Below are 19,996 nucleotides of genomic sequence, written 5' to 3'. Positions count from 1 at the left end.
GTCTGTTTTGTTAGACCCTCAGTTAAAGAGAGTACCAGTTAACCAGCTGATGCCAGATGAAATGATTTTAGTTCCAGGAAAACAGGTCCAGTGCATCAGCCTGTATGGCAGAATGCAACCCCTTTATTCCCATTCATCCCAAATTTAACGATAGTGGGGCTGTCACCAACTGTCCAAAAGTTTATTTGGAGCTGTATTTGAGCCATTCTTGTATTTAACAGAACATTCATTTTTAGTCATCTTTATGACAGTTTTCTCTGTAGATTTCTCCAGTTTTACTTCTGGGTTTGTGAAACCCTACTGATTAAATTTTAGAACAAACAGACACTTAATGACTTATTCCTCAATAACCATTTTTAAAGTTTAGGTAATATTTCCCTATAAAGAAATACTTAGATTTTAAGCATTCAGTTGATTGAGTTTTGACAAATTAAGGTAACCAGCACCCTAGTCAAAATATAAAACATTCTGTCACTCCTGAAAGCTCCATTATGTTTTCTTCTAAGTCAGTTTCCACCCCTTATCGGCTCCCTCTATTCTGATACTTATCATGGGTCAGTTTTTGCCTAATTTTTGTTTTGATATAAATGGAATCATATCTTATGTTCTTCCTTGTGTCAAGTTTCTTTCACTCAACTTAGTGTTTTTTAGATTCATCCATGCTGTGTGTATTAGTTCATATGACCATTATCTTGGTTTCTTTAATTTCTTTTGCAGCATATCTAATTGCCAAAGACCATGATGATGGCACTTTTACATTTATGCATTTGAATGTACTCACATCTAAGAAATATCAAATAAAGGTGGTTCTTGTAACATACATCTTATCGCAAGCAGTGTTTTCTCTTTACTGATTTTTCTGCTTAGAATCCATCAGGTAATACAGATAGGCTAACAGTAGTTTGCTTATAACTTATCTGCTTTAAAGCAGAGAGTATTGTAAAGGAGACAAAACTAGAAGAGGAAGAGAGGGACGGTAATGCTCTATTTTATTTCTAGCTAACAGGATGATAAAAGTGGAGAGAGGGGAGGGGAGGGTCATCTGTCTGCCACACTGAGGGTTATTCTCCACTGATTTAAATTGAAAAGTCATCATCTCTGAGATGGTGTTTGCAAATGCTTTATTTCTTTACACTAAATTTAGGTAAAAAAGTAATCTTTGCCTCCAAGAATAGAAAGTAAATGTTAATTGCTCATCTTAAACGATTTTTAGCCATCCTTTCTGCATCTTTTACAGTTGTATCTTGAGAAATTGTTTGATGTGGAAAAGTACTAATAAAGAAAATATAATGATTCTTAAGATCACCACCACCACCCCCACCCCATTCTTGCAGAGAGATTTTCTAGGGTCCTGGTGGAGCAGCAGCAGGACCGAGCCCGGAGAGAGCAAGAAAGGATTCGTCTCTTTTCTGCGGACCCTTTTGATCTTGAAGCTCAGGCAAAGATAGAAGAAGATATAAGGTAATAACTCCTTTGCCCAAAGAGCAAGATTTAGAGGATCCAGATTTCCCAAACTGCAGGTGATCTTATATTCTTTGGGCATCTGCTTTGAAGTGGATTCCTTATTTTGCATTTATGTAAAACCTACTGAAACAGTAGGTTCAGTCTTCTGGTTTATTCTCTCTCCTGTTTTCCTCGCATTTTGATTCAACATTACAAAGGTGCAGCTACCTAACTTCATGACTTTCTCTTCTAAAATTTTAAAAAAGATTCCCTGACTTGGAGACTTTCCTAGAGGTCCTGTGGTTAAGACCCAGCACTTCTGCCATAGGAGGCACAGGTTTATTCCCTGGTCGAGGAACTAAGAGCTTGCATGCTGCACGCAGCACTGAAAGCATAAAAAAAGACTCCCCAACTAACCCACAGCATGTTATTAAGGCAGCTCCAGGTTTATGCTCCCAGGGCTGAGCAGAAGTCCCCAGTTTGGTGAGATTAGTGGGCTGGCTACTCAAGCTCACTGGGCGCTCCTCAAACATAACACGCAAGCTCTGATTAAATCCAGGACTTGGATGTGATTGGATTAGAGAGAGCTGTGCAAAGAGGAACCTTACTGTCCTGCGTCTTCTTTCCTTCCACAGTTCTCCTGCTGGCCTCAGCAGGTAAAATGGCAGCAGGACTCGTCTCCAGCTCCAGATTCTCTGATGCTGTGGTTCTAATCTGGGGCAACATTAAAGTCACAGGAGAGGTTCTTAAAAACACAGGTGCTGGGCTTTACTCCCCAATCTGATGAATCAGCATCTTAAGGTGTGGGACCTAAAAAGGCCCAAGGATGCTAACGCCCACCTTGGTCCCCTTCCTGGTCTCAAGCAGGATGCAGTTCAGTCAGTCCCTTCAAATTAAAGAACAGCTGCTTTCTCCCATCCCAGATTCAGTTTTTATTGCTAATTGAAGGCCATAGTATGACTAAGAACAGTGTAACTGTAACAGGACTACTGTTAAGGGGCCTGATCATCATCTTTGGTTACTTAAAAGAAGCCTGACTTGGTCATTGTCAGCTTGGAAGTCAAATAAAGGTTTTCTTTTTTCTTTGAGTACCTTTGAAATCAAAGAAATGTAAATATGCCAGAATCAGTTGACAGCCCTAAGCCATTCCCTTGTGTTCTTGTTTGTGTAAACGTTCCCATTAATTGTATCAGGTACTATCAATTATTTCACGAATTAAATCTGTGCAGAGAAATGGCGAGATAGTTGTGTTTTCTGAACTAGACCACATTGCAGCTGTAAGGGAATCCAACATAACTCCTCTCGGGGACAGTTGCATTCAAGCCAGGAAAGTGGGGGTGAGGGCAGAGAGCAAGGAGCATCATAGCCAAACCATGACATGGAACTGTTGGAAGAGAAGTGAATTGAGGCGCATTCATACGGCTCATGTTTCTTCCCAGGGGGAGGTAGAGGAACTGAGACCAAGCATGTATTCTTTTAAAGGAGAAAACCTTGTGTACGTGAAGTGACACAGAGCCTTGGGTAGCCAAAGTAACGAGTATTATTTCAGGCAGTTTTTTGTTGAAAGTTACCTTGGTTGGAGTCAATGTAAAGTTAGGAGTGCACAATTAATTTTAGGGTTTTTTTTTGTTTGGTTGGTTTGTCTAAATCGGGGTATAATTACTTTACAATGTTGTGTTAGTTTCCACTGTACAGCGAAGCGAATCAGTTGTATGTATGCATATATCCCTTCCCTCGTTGGACCTCCCTCCCTCCTACCCTTCCCTCCCCTCTAGGTCACCACAGAGCCCTGAGCTGAGCTCCCTGCGCTACACAGCAGGTTACCAGCAGGTTCCCACTAGCTGTATGTTTTACACATGGCAGTACACAGATGTCAGTCCCAGTTCCTCCCACCCTGCCCTTCCCCTGCTGTGTCTACATGCTCATTCTCTACATCTGTGTCTCTATTCTTGCCCTGCAAATAGGTTCATCTGTACCATTTTTCTGAATTTCACATATATGTATCAATAAGATAATAAATATAGTTATGTGACCTAGGAGAAAAGCTATGTAACTGTATTAAATGCCTCTGGCAGTTTAATTTGGTGTGCTACACCAGTGGTTACGCAGGGTACGTGTACATTGAGGTATATAGTAGCTTTCCTATTTGTCTGACTAAACAATTTTACCTTGACTTTCTGAGAAGTTTAATATTTTATTACAGACTGTCTGGTAAAACCGTCAGTGGAATTAAGCTAGAGTATTATTTCAAAAGGGACAAGCACTGCAGTCTAGAATGTGCATCCGTGCTCAGTCACTTAGTCGAGTCGGACTCGTGTGAACACATGGACTACAACCGGCCAGGCTCCTCTGTCCGTGGCATTTCCCAGGCAAGAATACTGGAGCGAGTTGCTGTTTCCTCCTCCAGGGAATCTTCCCGACCCCAGGATCGAATCCTTGTCTTCGGTGGCTCATGCATTGGCTGGTGTTTTCTTTACCACTGAGCCCCCTGGGAAGCACAGTCAAGAATAGAGGTCAGCAAACTTTTTCCATGGGGAGCCAGATAGTAAGTGTTTTAGGCTTTGCAGCCCATGCAGTCTCTGTCAGGAATGCGCAGTTCTGCCAGTGCAGTATGAAAGGAGCTGTGCATAATAGGACAGTATGTAAATAAATAGTGTGATTGTGTTCCCACAAAGACAGGAGGCTGGGGACTTCCCTGGTGGTCCAGTGGTTAAGACCGCCTTCCCATGCAGGGGGTGCAGGTTCAGTCCCTGGTTAGGAAGCTAAGATCCCACATGCCTCGGGGTCAAAAGAATGAAACATAAAACAGAGGCAGTGTTGTAGCAAATTCGATAAAAAACACTTTAAAAATGATCCACATCAAAAAACCTAAAAAAAAAGAAAGCAAAAGCTGGGAATGAAGACCTTAGATGTTAGAGTAAGCTGGAACTCCTTCTTATGTGCTTTTCTCATGTTAGAATGCATTCCATTTTTGAAGAAATGTTTTGATGGACTAGGTGAAATATGATTTATACAGGTGTGTGTAGTTTTCTAACAGGTACCCAAGTAGGTAGATATTTTTGAGTATCTGTCCCTAGCATTGTATGCTAGATGCCTTATACCTCTCAGCAGTCCCACAATAGAAATCATTGTCCTCGTTTCACGGATTAGAAACCCAGACTTGGAAATTAAGCAGCAGATGTAATTCAAGCAGTTGACACACCTGTATATTATATTTGTAAACTATTTTTAATGCAGTGGATGTAGGAAATGTACCCAGATACCCAGTAAACCCTCAGTTTAAATTGGAACATTGGTAAAATTCTAACCTACAGGATGAAGCAGGTTGTGACCCTTGCTTACCAGTTTATTTTCCTGTTTCTGAACTTGTAAAGGGAACAGAATTGTTTTTATGTGAAGGTAATTTGTATGCCTTTAGATTTTCTGCCAGTGATGTATCTCACTTCGTCCTACTAGATCACATATTTCAGGGTAAAGCACCAGTTGTCATTTCCGTGACTCAGCCACTATAGTTGGAGCATATGATATGTACAAATGCTTTTAATACTGTGACTTTGAAACAGATTTGTCTTCATGGAAACAATGCAGTTAGTATACCTGGTTTTGATTTGTTACAGGCAACAGAACATTGAGGAAAACATGACAATAGCCATGGAAGAGGCTCCAGAAAGTTTTGGCCAAGTAGTGATGCTTTATATCAACTGCAAAGTGAATGGACACCCTGTGAAAGCCTTTGTTGACTCAGGTGCCATCTCTGTCTTTTGTTTCTTTGTCTCTACATCCAGCTTTCTGACCAGACACAGGGAGAAGGGGAGACTGGTGTCTGTGTTCCTTTGGACACCTAACTAACAAGCCCAAGGGCTTTTGTTTCACTTGCCAATTTCCTCTTTGTAGTAGGTTTTTCTTTAATTATTTCTTAACCAGTTTTGTATTTTGCAGTGCCTTCTTCATCTTCCTACCTTCCCGTACTTGGCATCCTAATTTGTAGGTTGCCTCTGTAAAAAATTGGGGGGTAGCTGGGTTTAAAATAAGGAACTATAAGGAGGTATGTAGAAGGCAAACAGATATTTGAGCTTAGTCTGTGTGCCAACACTTTACTGTGAGTTGTGAGGAAAGTAAGGGTGTATGGGGTGTGGCTCTTTCCCTTAAAGATCTTAATAGCCAGGTCAGGAGCAAAGAGTTCCCCACATGAGGATTCAGGTAATGCCTGTACTAAGTGGCACCTTTTCTCTCAGTAACAACTCACTGCTCTCTCGTAAGACCCCACGGGGCAGCACCGTGTGTGTGTCCGGTGGTCTTCTGCCCTCATTCTGTGAGAGAGGCTGTGTTCCCAGCGTAGTAAAAACCCCTGCGCAAGTAGGCTTTCCTCCACTTGTTCATCCACAGAATATCTGAACGCGTGCTAGGTTTCAGATGCATACCTTCCTGGGAGGAGTGCATCTGCTGATTATTCAGTTTTTAAAATGTTTATGAAGTGCTGAGTGCTTGGGGGTAAGACTGGAGTTTCATAGGGCTCCTATGAGTGAGGGACAAATTCCTAAGGGGCCCTGAGATGACACTTGGCATTTATTGAGCTCCTACGATGTGCCAAGCACTATGCTGGGTGCTTAATGTATATCATCTTCCATTTTGTTTAATCCTCAGTACACCTATGAACTATGTTCTGTTACCCTGTTTTATAGATGAGGAAACTTGTAGACATAGACAGGTGAAGCCAGTCTTCCAGGTATATACGGTTCATGAGTAATAGGCTTTGGGTAAAGCCCCAGATCTACCTGAAGCCAGAACTCTTAACCACTGTGCAAAAATTGAGTGCATCTTAGATGAACATAAAGACCACATTCTCACTCTAACTGAGGTGCTCAGGTGTTGCTTCTCCAAAGAGAGACCCTTTGAACTGAGCTGTTTCCATGGGTAGAGAGAGGATCGGGGCTTTGACCTGAGCCTTGAGAAAAGGCAGGAGAGCGGTGAAAGGGACCCTTGTCATTTTGAGTTTGCAGACTTTACATCAGTAACCAGCTTTTGTGGAGTGAGGAAGGAGGTAAAAAAAAGAATTGCCTTCCTAAAATGCCTTTCCCTTCATTATTTCTGGACCTTCTTGATGCTAACATTCCTCGAATGCCAAAGAACTTTTAAGTGCCCATAAAGTATAAGTTATCTTGAGTAATATGAACAGAAAGTGTTAGAATTGAGTGAGAGGAGAGATCACTGGGACAGGACAGTCAGCTGGGGAGGTGGGTCTTGAGCTGGGCCTTAAAGCCTCAGTGGAATTCAGAGGAAGTGAAAGGAGAGGAGAGGGCACTGCACAGGAGGGTCAGAGTGAGTAAGAGGCAGAGGAGACACATTCCTCCTGGTAGCGTGGCAGGTTTAGGAGTCAGCTGTAAGGCTGGTGTCTGAATCTGTCCAGGCTGCTGTAACAGATACTGTAGACGGGGTGGCTTGTAAACAACACCGATTTATATCTCAGTTCTGGAGGCTGAGAGGTTTGGCTGGCAGATATCGTGCCTGATTCCTAGTTCATAGATGACCATCTTATCCCCGTGTCCTCACATGGTGGAAGGGGACAAGGGAGCTCTCTGGGGGCTCCTTTAAAAAGGCACTGAATCCCATTCATGAGGACTCCACACTCATGACCTAATCACCTCCCAAAGCCCTACTTGCTAATATGGTCACACTGGGAATTAGGTTTTAACATGAGTTTTGGAAGAAGGCATTCAATCTGTAGCAGCTCGAAATGATTGGACCAGGGTAGGGTGGGATCTTAAGGCTGTGGTGATGTGGTTTAAAGCTGTTGTTTTAAAGACCTTTGAGCAGATGAATAAGTGATCTGGAGGAGGTAGTGTTTTAAGAAGATTGAAGGAGGTGACAGTTCTGGAGTATTCTATACCCCTCAGGATCAGAACTATTTCCTTGCTTTAAATTATACCCTTACAGAGTGACTTGGAAACCAGAGAAATTGTCCACTAGCTAGAGGGCTAGAGTGTGAGCTAGGGTGATGGCTGTGGTTAGAAGAAGGTCAGAAATTGCCCAGAATTTATTAACAGGGCTGGAGCTCAGTTTGAGAGTGGGGAGAAGACTGTAAGAAGAGGGGTTGAAAGCGAACAGTGCCTGCATTTTATGGTCATAAGAAAAAGAATTCCATTACCAAGGAGAGAAGTCCAAAGAGAGAAGTATTTGGGGAGAAAGAGGATTATACCTAGTGGTTTTGTGAAAGACAGGTCCACCACACGGGGAGGGGAACTAGGTTCCCTGGGAGAGACTAGGACCCTAGAGAAAGATGAGAGAAGTGTCTGTGTTCTGCTCAGGCTCACTCCAGCCCCCAGCTGTGTGGATGAGTGTATAGCCAGGAGAGAAGAGAAAAGGCCTCAAGGCCCTCTTCCTCATGGGAAAGAGGGTCTAACTGTTGGAGCAGAGAATGGAGAGTTCATGAGAGACTACATGATTTATTTTTTAACTGGTCAATTAGAGTGTCCCAGAGTTTGAAATAAAAATAACTTGGTAAGATGTTTAGAGATACTCAGTGAAAACTGATCCAAGCGTGCAGCCAGTGCTTGAGTGTTTCCATCTGTAGACATAGTCTGACTTTTTGGAAATCCTTTCCAAGTATATTTGGTTTCTGTTTTTAAAGTTTAAAAATGTCATGTAATTATTATATTTGAACAATACTATTTCCCTCAACAGCAAGTTTCCACACCATGTTTCAGATGACAGTGTGAAACTGAAAGTTGAACTAAGTGTGGCACGAAGCCTGCTAGGTAGGAAGGATTTCATACTGACAGAAGCCTGGGAGTAGGCCTGCTTTCTGCCCTCTTCTTAGTGCTGTGTTTTTTCATCTTCCCACACATGAGGATTTGGTCTTTCTTATCTGATGTTTTCCCCCTCCTCCAGGTGCCCAGATGACTATTATGAGCCAAGCTTGTGCAGAAAGGTGTAATATAATGAGGCTGGTAGATCGTCGGTGGGCAGGAATCGCCAAAGGAGTGGGCACTCAGAAGATCATTGGAAGGGTACATCTAGGTGAGTGAAGGGTGCTGGGGGTCTTTGTAGTGTAATAGACTTTAAAAATTCCTTTTGGACAGGGGCATCTGATCCAGCACGCCTAATCCTTAGAAATTTTAGATCCTGTATGTTATCCGAATTATATATGTAACATCAGTTCAGCTGGTTACAAAAAAGAAACCACTAATCCCCTATGTACTACTTTTATTTCCTGCTCTTCAGAGATAATCCCTTTTCCACTGTTTTAGCTGATTTCTTTTGGTGGTTACCTGCATTTTTCTAAATAACATGATTTCAGTGCTATATTGACATGACTATGTAAGTACCATTGAGAGCTAAGCCATTTAATTGAAAAAGATTGTTTTTCCTTTCATGTCGAGTGTATTTTCTCAGAATTAGTAGTTGTCCTGCCTGTGAGTGTGTGTCATTGGTTTTTTTATGTGTTACTCATCCCTAAACACTTACTAGTGTGTAAATCTCCTTTATATATGTCATCCTATTGAAGAGGTTTCTTTCAGCCTAGCCTGGTGGTTCAGGGCTGTTTCATAGCTGCTGTTTTGGAATCTGGGTCCTGAAGGGTACCTTTTGCTTCAGTCTTAACCCTGGATAATATGGATCCCATACTTTTTTTTTTTTTTTTTTGGCACACCTCAGTTTATTAAAGTACATCTTCCAATAACTTCCTGAGAAAAAGTACACAGGAATAAAGTGGATCCTTAAATATCAGAGCATTATCTTTCTCTACATTCTACCAGGCTAAGTTGGAAATCACTTTCCTTCATGATTTTTATCAGAGTTGCTCTGGAGAAGCTGGCTGCTATTCTAACTCTTGGTCATCTACATGTGAGATGTCTCTTCCATTTCTGAAGCTTATAGATCTTCTCTTTGACCTCAGTGTTCTAAAATTTCACAATGATGTACTTGGGTGTAGATCTCTTTTCATCTACTGCACTAGATAACCTTTCAGTCTGGAAAAATGGTTATGATAATGATTTCCTCCCCTCTGGGATGTCTGATACTCAAGTAAAATAATCTACTATCATGGACTTGTCCTCTAGTTTTATTTTCTTTCATTGTGTTTGGAGAAAGAAAACCAGATTTCTTCAACTTTGCCTTATAACCTTTATGTTTGGTATAGTTTTCTTTCATGTTAGATGGTTTTCTCAATCTCTGGTGATTCTTGGCATCTGCTCATGTTGAAGAATGAGACACCAGAAGGCTGTTTGGAAGATTAGTTGGGTGGGCAGCCCTGGTGATTGTGGGTAATCTGTAAATTGGGGTGGAGAAAAAGGCTAATCTCAGTAAGGTCCCACTTAACCCGCCCCCTCCCCACCCACCTCAGTTTTCAGTTTGGTTCTTGTTGTATCTCTGTCTTCCTCTATACCCACTTCTATTACAAGAGCCTCTGGTTCACCCTTAAGAAAATAAACCTCCAGTCCACTATTGAGGGGAGGTGATAGTCACCTGGCTGAACAGCGTGTGGGAGGGCGGCCCCAAGGTCCAGCTGTACTGCCATAGGCCTGCAGCCGGTGCTCCTGCTTGGGGCTCACTCCACCCCTGTTGGCACAGAGGTATTTGTTTCAACCAGCTCATCAGCGTCTTAAGAGTTCTGTGATGTTAGAAAGGGTTGCTGCTTGGTTTCTTACTGTAATCTGCTGTTTAGTTCCAGAATTGCGTTTCAGTCGTCTCTCCCATTGTGTTTGGCTTAAGTGATTTGTGGCTTTAAAAAGAAAAAAATGACTTTTTATTGTGGCTTTTTTTAGGAGTAAATTGAGTTAAGTAAGTTGTGTTCAGTCCTTTGTCTTTAATCAAAATTGTTCTTTTTTTTGTTGTTTATTTCTTTTTGTTATCCATGTAAATACTCACTATAGAGAATTTCAAAGCGTAGATGTAAAAAGAAGTGAAAAATAATTCTTTTAGGTGAGACTCAGTAGGAGCATCCAGACATAACTCTTTCTGGCATCTTTTTCTTGTAAACGGTGATGATGTAATATGTAGAATTTTATGCTTCCTTTTTAGAAAAAGTAGCATTTCCCAAATGCCAGTATAAATTTCATAAGCATCATTTAAATAAATGCATAGGATTCTGTTGTATGGGTTTAGCGGTCAGTCTTTGGAGTAGATTTTTCCCCTAATACTTTGTCATCGTAACATGGACATGCGTTTTTGTTTGGTTTTGATCCCCCCGACCCCCTCAGTTAAGATTTCCCCTCAGTGAAACTACTGAATTCAAGATTGTGAATACCTTTTCAGGCTCTTGATGTTGTTAACTGTTATCAATCTGATTTCTCCAGCACTGATTGAATATTCATCTTAATATCCTTATACAATCAAGTATTATTAGTTTTTGTAGATAAACAAGTAGTTTTTATTTTAACTGTAAGTTACTTTTCTTTCATTGCAAGTGATAGTTTTTCTACCCTTTTTCCTTTTCATATTTCTCTTTCGTATTTCCTATTTTAATACATTTGTCTATTAGTCTCCATGTTTTCTATTATTGATTTCTGTAGAATAAGGATAGTTTAATACCTTACTCTTCTATACTTTTTTACACACAGTAGGACTGAAATTGGGGTAGAATACCAGAAACCAGTTGCTTCAGAGTCTGAATTCTTATTGTTTTTATGGTCTTTAGTGAGAAGATAACAAGGGACAAAATAAGTACCAATCCCTTGTGTCCTTTTGGTTGGAAAACTTGTACCGTTTTGCAACTTTGGCCATGATAGGTGTCAAGAAAACCTTATAACAATAAGGGAAGTCAAATAAAGGAAAGATACAACATGGACAGGAAGGTTCAATGTGTTGAAGGTGGTGGTACTCCCACATTTGTCAACAGGAACATTGTAATACATTCAAAACTCCAATAAATTGTTCTTTTGTGTGTGTATGAGACTTGATGTGTTAATTTTAAATTTTATGTAGGCCCTTTGTGGCAGGAGTAGTCAAGATACACTGGAATAACTTCCCCTGCTAGATATCATTATTATATCTAGTATTATTATTTAACTTACATGTTGAGTATATCATATGAAATGGTGGGCTGGATGAAGCACAAGCTGGAATCCAGATTCTCAGGAGAAATACCAATAACTTTAGTCATATGCAAATAACACGACCCTAATGTTAGAAAGCGAAGTGGAACTAAAGAGCCTCTTGATGAAAGTGAAAGAAGAGAGTGAAAAGGCTGTCTTAAAACTCTACATTCAAAAAATGAAGATCATGGCATCCAGTCCCATCACTTCATGGCAAATAGGTGGGGAGACAATGACAGACTTTATTTTCTTGGGCTCCAAAATCACTGCAGATGGTGACTGCAGCCATGAAATTAAAAGACACTTGCTCCTTGGAAGAAAAACTGTGACTAACCTAGACAGCATATTAAAAAGCAGAGAGATTACTTTGCCGACAAAGGTCCATCTAGTCAAAGCTATGGTTTTTCCAGTAGTCATGTATGGATGTAAGAGTTGGACCGTAAAGAACGCTGAGCACCGAAGAGTTGTTGCTTTTGAATTGTGGTATTGGAGAAGACTCTCAAGAGTCCCTTGGACTGCAAGGAGATCCAACCAGTCAACCCTACAGGAAATCAATCCTAAATATTCATTGGAAGGACTGATGCTGAAGCTGAAGCTCCAGTACTCTGGCCACCTGATGTGAAGAGCTGACTCATTAAAAAAGACCCTGATGCTGGGAAAGATTGAAGGCAGGAGGAGAAGGGGACGACAGAGCATGAGATGGTTGGATGACACCACCAACATGATGGACGTGAGTTTGAGTAAGCTCCAGGAGATAGTGAAGGACAGGGAAGCCTGGCATGTTGCAATCATGGGGTCCCAAAGAGTCAGACATGACTGAACGACTGAACAGACAGTTAGATATCAAGACCAAAAGACTAGAACAGGAACAGACCCATGCTTGTGTGAACCTTGATAAATGACAGGAAATCTTATGGAGCAGTGGGGAGGTACCTGGAAATGTGCTCAGAGAATTGAGGATCTGTGTGGAAAAAGGGACAATTGACAATTGGACCCTGTCTCACATAACATAAAAAATCAACTCAAGGTTGACTAAAGGCCTGGATGTGTGAGGCAACATTGAAGCCTTTAGAGGAAAATATAGGGGAATGTTTTATGTAGGGAAGGGTTTCTTTAAAAGATAAGGAAATTATTTGATAAATATAGCCAATTAAGATTGAGAACTTTTCATCAAACACAAAGAAAATGAACAAACTAGGAATGAACTTAGTGACATACATAACTAATAAAAGATTCATATTTAGAATTATGCATATTCTGTGTGTTTATATATCCTCCAACTCAGAGTGTTATATAAAAAATTACAGAAACATTTGAATAAACACTTTAAGAGGAAACTCAAATGGTTAGTAAGTGTGTAAAAATGGCTTCATCTCATTAATCAGGGAAATAGAGAATTATTGCCATATTTTAGATCAAATAATATTGAATGTTGGGAGAAGGTGGAACAGTGGCACCTTTCCAAAAACCACTGGAAACATTTTGGAAAATAATTCAATATCAAGTAGAGCTGAGCCTAATCTATCCCCTAAAACCCTGTATGTTTTTAGAGTATACCATTGAGATGCTCATGGCATGCCAGGAGACAAGCACAAGAATACTTAGGTTAGCATTGCTTACAGCAGCAGAAACTGGAAGCAGCCTGGAAGTTCCATAGCACCAAAATGGATAAATCAGTGCTGGGGTCTTAGACATTACAGTGCTTACTCTTGCTTACTCTTAGAGGTGGGATAAGTGAAAGGAATATAGTCACATGCATCCACAGGAATAAAGTATCTCAAAATATCTTTTGAGAAGAAGCGAGTCATAGTTTAAAACCACAAAACTAACCAAAATGTTGCTTAGACATCATACAAAATAGTAAGGACTATTAAAAAAAAAAGCAGGGAATGTTTAGCGTAAAAACAAGGATAGGTGGAAGGGTTGGAGGAGGAAAAGAATAGGCTGTGAACTCCTTAGTTTTCTGTTTCTCAACCTGGGAAATAGATGCATGGATACTTGTTTTATTAGGCTTTATACTATATGTATCTCACATACTTTTCTGTTCATAAGATATGTGTACACACATACCTTAGTTGCTCAGTTGTGTTCAACTCTCTGTGACTCCCTGGACTGTATCCCTTCAGGCTCTTTGTCTATGGGATTTTTCAGGCAAGAATACTGGAGGGGGTTGCCATTTCCTCCTCCAGGGGATCTTCCCAACCCAGGGATGGAACCCACATCTTTTGCATTGACAGGGTGATTCTTTACTACTGAGCCACCTGGGTTTCCCAATATAGAGTTAATAGCAAAGTGATTTTCTTAAAAGATCCTATGTATAAAATATGAGGAATAATTGAGGAAGGGGGGCAATGCAGGAGACTTCAAGCAAAGAAACTTGATATAACAAGTGGTAGTAAAATTGGGGGAATTTGTCTTGATCTTTCTTCTTTTTAAAGATAGATTGATTGATTTATGGCTGCTCTGGGTCTTGGTTGCTGTTGGCAGGCTTTCTCTGGTTGCGGTGAGTGGGGGCTACTCTCTAGTTGGAGTGCACAGGCTTCTCATGGCAGTGGTTTCTCTTATTGCGGAGCACAGGCTCAAGGTACGCAGGCTTCAGTAGTTACAGCTCTTTTTTTCTTTAAGAAAACTTTTTTTCTAACTTTAAACTTCTTATTTTGTATTGAGGTATAGCCAGTTAGAACTAGACATGGAACAACATACTGGTTCCAGATAGGAAAAGGAGTACGTCAAGGCTGTATATTGTCACCCTGCTTATTTAAATTATACACAGATTAGTACATCATGAGAAACGCTGGGCTGGAAGAAGCACAAGCTGGAATCAAGATTGCTGGGAGAAATATCAATAACCTCAGATATGCAGATGACACCACCCTTATGACAGAAAGTGAAGAGGAACTAAAAAGCCTCTTGATGAAAGTGAAAGAGGAGAGTCAAAAAGTTGGCTTAAAGCTCAACATTCAGAAAACTGAGATCATGGCATCCAGTCCCATCACTTCATGGGAAGTAGATGGGGAAACAGTGTCAGACTTTTATTTTTTGGGCTCCAAAATCACTGCAGATGGTGATTGCAGCCATGAAATCAAAAGACGCTTACTCCTTGGAAGGAAAGTTATGACCAACCTAGATAGCATATTGAAAAGCAGAGACATTACTTTGCCAACAAAGGTCCATCTAGTCAAGGCTGTAGTTTTTCCAGTGGTCCTGTATGGATGTGAGAGTTGGACTGTAAAGAAAGCTGAGTGCCAAAGAGTTAATGCTTTTGAACTGTGGTGTTGGAGAAGACTTGAGAGTCCCTTGAACTGCAAAGAGATCCAACCAGTCCATCCTTAAGGAGGCTAGTCCTGGGTGTTCATTGGAAGGACATGCTGAGGCTGAAACTCCAGTACTTTGGCCACCTCATGTGAAGAGTTGACTCATTGGAAAAGACTCTGATGCTCAGAGGGATTGGGGGACAGGAGGAAAAGGGGCCGGCAGAGGATGAGATGGCTGGATGGCATCACCAACTCGATGCACGTGAGTTTGGGTGAACTCCGAGAGTTGGTGATGGACAGGGAGGCCTGGCATGCTGCGATTCACGGGGTCGCAGAGTCAGGCACAACTGAGCGACTAAACTGAACTGATAGCCAGTTAACAATGTTGTGGTAGTTTCAGGTGAACAGTGAAGAAACTCAGCCATACGTATACGTGTATCCACTCTCCCCCAAACCCGCCTCCCATCCAGGTTGGCACATAACACTTGAGTGGAATTCCATGTGCTGTACCATAGTTCCCTGTTGGTTATCCATTTTGAATATAGCAGTGTGTACATGACCTTCCCAGACTCCCTAGCTATCCCTTCTGGCATCCATGAGTTTGTTTTCTAAGTCTGTGAATCTCTTTCTGTTTGTAAGTTTATTTGTATCATTTCTTTTTAGATTGCACATGTAAGAAATGTTACACAATGTTTCTGCTTTTCTATCTGACATCATTCAGTAGATTCTGTAGGTCCATCCATGTTGCTCAAATGGCATTATTTCATTCTTTTTAATGACTGAGTGATATTCCACTTTATATATGTACTACATCTTCTTTATCCATCTTTTTTCAAATTCTTAATGCCAGCTTTCCTCACCAGGGGAGCATGTATCCTAAAGGTATCACATATCAAGCCAAGTCTTGTGAGTATTATTTCTACCCAGTCCATTTTATGAGCTGATGCCTTCACTGGTTTTTAACTGGGTTGTTTGTCTTACTGAATTTTCATACTTCAGTCACTTGTTTGAGTGCTTTGGCTTGGCTTTGACTGACTGCAGAGAATGATAGATACATTTCTAAACTTTACCTTGAAAAAATGATAACCTCTTCCTTTCTTCATGTGCTTTAGCTCAGGTTCAAATTGAAGGTGATTTCCTGGCATGTTCCTTCTCTATACTTGAGGAGCAGCCCATGGACATGCTTCTGGGACTGGATATGCTGAAACGGCATCAGGTAATTAAGAGATCCACTTTCTTTTCACGTGGGCTTTTTGTGATTTACATGGTTATTACTGCACATTCCCTTAGTTGGGTACACTGAAACACTAAGAAGCATGACTTCAAACCTGGAAAGGTCCTTAATTGATGATATTGTCATACACAGTTTGAAATTACGTATCAGTAGAAATAGAATCTTTTTGTGGAATCTTTCTGAATCTATTGAATCCTGCCATCTGTTTTGAGACTATAGTGGACAGTTTGGCTCTCTTGTGTAATTTTTAGTTTCTGGGTTGCTCAAAAAGTTGCTAAGTCATGTCCAACTCTTTGCAACCACATGGACTCAACACTCCAGGCTCCTTTGTCCTCCACTACTCCCAGAGGTTGCTCAAATTCATGTCTGTTGAGTCAGTAATGCTATCTAATCATCTCATCCTCAGTCACCCGTTTCTCCTTTTGCCTTCAGTCTTCCCCAGCATCACTGGAGGAAGAAACCACTACAAGTTTCTTGATACAAGAACCCCATGAACAGCATGAAAAGGCAAAAAGTTTCTGAGTAGAACTCAAATAGTTTTTTGATGGATTTGTAGGGCTATGTACATAATACACAGTGATGATTTTACTGCGAGTGTAAGTTTAGTAAATCCTTAGTAGTTGATCAAATAGTACTTGGGAAGAAGAGTATCGGGATTAAGGGAAAAGATTACATAAGATGTTGGAAATGTTTGTTTAGTACAGGAAGAATAATTTATAAATGTGTTCATTTGCAGTGGTTTTTATGTTTCTACTCTGAAGCCTAATAATGTGTTGAAATAAACTCATTGAAAAAGGAATTAGTGTGCTCTTAGTAAAAATTCACACAAGGTTTCATATCTTGTCAATATTTTTATGTCACTAATTTTTTTTTAATTTTTTTATTGTGGTATATAGTTGATTTACATTGTTTTGTTAGTTTCTGCTATATAGCAAAGTGAGTCAGTTACACATATATCCATTCTTTTTTATATAGATGATTATATAGGTTCCTCTGTAGGTTATTACAGAGTATAGACTAGAGTTCCCTGTGCTACGCAGTAGGTTCCTATTAGTTATCTGTTATACATGTTGTAGTGTGTATCTGCCAATCCCAGTCTCCCCCTCTTCTCCCTTGGTAACCATAAGTTTGTTTTCTATATTTGTGACTGAGTTTCTATTTTATAAATAGATTCATTTGTACTATATTTTTAGATTCCACTTATACAGAATGTCATATATTGTCTTTGTCTGATTTACTTCACTCAGTATGATGGTTCCTGGGTCCATCCATGTTGCTGCAAATGGCATTGTTTCATTCTTTTTTATGGCTGAGGAATATAAAAATATGGAATGCTTCACAAATTTGCATGTCATCCTTGCTCGGGCAATGCTCATTTTCTCTGTATCATTCCAATTTTAGCATATGTGCTGCTAAAGCAGCACACTAATTTTCTTTTCTAAATGTTTAATATTAAATTCCCATTAAAATATGTTGCATCAATACTCTAATCAAGGTACAGAATTTTAAGTTGAAGGAATGAGTGAATTCATGTATAAATAAAACCTAATTAAATTTAATTTATTAACTGCTAATCTTTCCCTTTTTCTTTATTTTTATTTTATTATTTTTTTAACTTCCCCTATTTTTAAGTCATGGTATAGATTAGCAGTCTCCAGCTTTAACATATGTGTGTAATTGTCCTATATTAAGTAATTGTGAAAATGTACTGAAAAGCAGGCTAACAGAAATGCAGAATACTTTTTTATAGTGCTTGCCTTGTCCATGTATGACTTTAGAGACCATTGGTATAGACTTTAAATATAAGCTGTACTTTTTACACTTAAGCAAAAAGCAAAGTGTGCAATTATAAAACTGAGACATACCATTTATATAGTTGTATATTTTTTTTAAGTCATTTATATATTTCTAAAAGGTGTGGCTGTGGATTATGCCTGGTAGTTTTCCAGATTTTTTTGCAGTGAGCAGGTGTTACATTTAAATTCAGATGTGAACCATTTCTGTGTTTAACAAATAAGTGTAGTGTAAAGTATATCCCATAGAGATTATTCTGCTATACAATTTAAATATTTTTAAAAATTCTAAATTAACAGTGTCACGTAGATTAAATTTAGGTAAAATCGATTTTGTTTTGTTTTTTTGTTTTGAGTCATCTCTGTCAATGTTGTTCTTTATGAATGGAGTTATGAAGTTCAGGGTCATAATTTTCCTGCATCATGTTTTTTTTTCTTCCATCATCTGTCTTTGATTTCTTCTTTGTAAGTGTTCTATTGACCTCAAGAAGAACGTACTCGTGATCGGCACCACAGGCTCGAAGACCACCTTCCTTCCTGAGGGGGAGTTACCAGAGTGTGCCCGGTTGGCATATGGGGCCGGGCGAGATGAAGTACGGCCAGAGGAGATTGCAGACCAAGAACTGGCAGAAGCCCTTCAAAAGTCTGTAGAGGATGCAGGTATTTGGAATGGCCAAGCTTGCGAGTAATACTCTAGTTATTGGTGGGTGAGCCAGGGAAGTTCGGGCTTCAGAGGGGAATAAGGACCAATTCATAATCCATCTCGTCATCCTGTTGTAGGTGTGTTCTTGTCTTCTTAGCGCCTCCTCACATCTCCACATACAATACAGAAAAGCTCCTATGTTTCAGTAGGTCCAGAAACAGCTGTCCATTGGTGTGTGCAGGATACACTGGGGAGTTCTTTGCTTTGGCACATTTTGGTGGGACTCATAAAGAATCTTTCTTGTCTTTTTTTTTTTCCCTGAAGAAGATTATAACAGTAAGCAGACACTTCCTTTTGAGTGAACATTTCCTGGAAATTCTCTTTTTCATTTCTTAGGCCCGATGACATTGTGTCTGTGACAGCAACCACAACTCTAATATCTGCTGAAAGTGCTTCCACCTAAGGTTTCTTCCACCACCACCCGAGTCTCAGTTGTTGTAGCTTCTTTAAAGAACAAGCCAAGTTTTCTGGGGTAAAAATGGAGGGATGCAGTCACGTTGAAAATCTCATGTCTATGGATAAGTTTTTTTCCCATCTGTTACATATCAGTGACTCTGGGATATATTTTCTAGAAGCTGAAGAGAAGTTTGAGTTATTTTAATGTCTTGAGCTGTAATCATTCATTAGTAACTTACATCACACATGGCATTTGCTGATATAGTAAAATATATTAGAGCTGTAAGTTAAGGGAATAGCTTTCTCCTAAAGACCAAAAAAAAGGATAAGAGTTTTAACAAAAAGCAGCCAGATTTTGCCAGTGCGTGTCACTGGAGAACATTCAGTGATCTAACCTTGAGACTCCTTAGAGTAAGTGTGAGTTGCAGATGGAGCTTCCAAGCTGGCTTTGTTCAGAATCTACTCTATCACCACCTTTTGACTCAGTTTCCATATAAAATACAACTTGGGTGGTGATTTAGTAATTTGTATGAAGGGGAGAATTTTGAACAACCTGACAGATAATAGTTTCAACCTTAGCTACAAGGCAAGCTTGAATGGGTTTGACATACTTACTTAGAAGGTGTTTTATTATTATTATTATTATTTGTAACTTGTCATCTTAGTTATAATGCTATTTATTAATAAAATGAGCGTGTATTGTCATTTTGTGAAACCTCTATTCTTTCCCCCCACAGTTTTGGTGCTTTCATTTGAGAAACACCAGCTGACAGTAGCTTAGTGCTTTATAACCTACTAACCTTAGGCCCATTTACTTTGGAGGATGTACATTGTGTCTGTGACTGAGCTACCCTAACTTTAATATAACCATTACCCTCTTTAAGTAATTATTTTCTTTTAATAAAAAGTTTAGGAGATTAAAATAGAAACCACAGATGTTTTCAGCCATAGTGAAGGGGGTATACCAGTTTTTAAAGGATTAAAAGGAAATGGCTCTCTACCTCTGTGATGACCTTTTGTTACTGACAATATATAGCTTGTGCTAATTTTTGTAATATTTAAATAGTGAAATAATTCTTCAATATCATATTATATTTGTTTGGAACAAAAGCATCCTACTATTAATCAGAATCACCTAACTG

At 39.7% G+C, this 19,996-nt stretch overlaps 1 protein-coding gene and 1 non-coding gene across 4 annotated transcripts in view; one reads left to right on the top strand and one right to left on the bottom strand.

Moving 5' to 3' along the window:
• DDI2 (DNA damage inducible 1 homolog 2) overlaps positions 1–19,996 on the top strand; it is a 43,079-nt gene that overhangs the window by 11,992 nt on the left and 11,091 nt on the right. For 2 of the 3 annotated variants that reach the window (XM_052653607.1, XM_052653609.1), the window contains exons 4-8: positions 1,335–1,461; positions 5,061–5,188; positions 8,332–8,460; positions 15,841–15,944; positions 18,226–18,415. In XM_052653607.1, the coding sequence (XP_052509567.1) occupies positions 1,335–1,461; positions 5,061–5,188; positions 8,332–8,460; positions 15,841–15,944; positions 18,226–18,415 (678 nt within the window). The remainder of the gene's footprint in view (positions 1–1,334; positions 1,462–5,060; positions 5,189–8,331; positions 8,461–15,840; positions 15,945–18,225; positions 18,416–19,996) is intronic. The other variant, XM_052653608.1, reaches the window with a different exon arrangement.
• LOC128061921 (U6 spliceosomal RNA) lies at positions 17,283–17,386 on the bottom strand. Its single transcript, XR_008200772.1, has one exon. It is a non-coding gene; the product is annotated as a U6 spliceosomal RNA (small nuclear RNA).

The sequence above is a fragment of the Budorcas taxicolor genome, chromosome 16 (genome assembly GCF_023091745.1).
Source record: "Budorcas taxicolor isolate Tak-1 chromosome 16, Takin1.1, whole genome shotgun sequence".
NCBI classification, from domain to species: domain Eukaryota; kingdom Metazoa; phylum Chordata; class Mammalia; order Artiodactyla; family Bovidae; genus Budorcas; species Budorcas taxicolor.
Note: the sequence above shows the minus strand (reverse complement) of the source record. Positions and strands in the feature narration are given on the sequence as shown.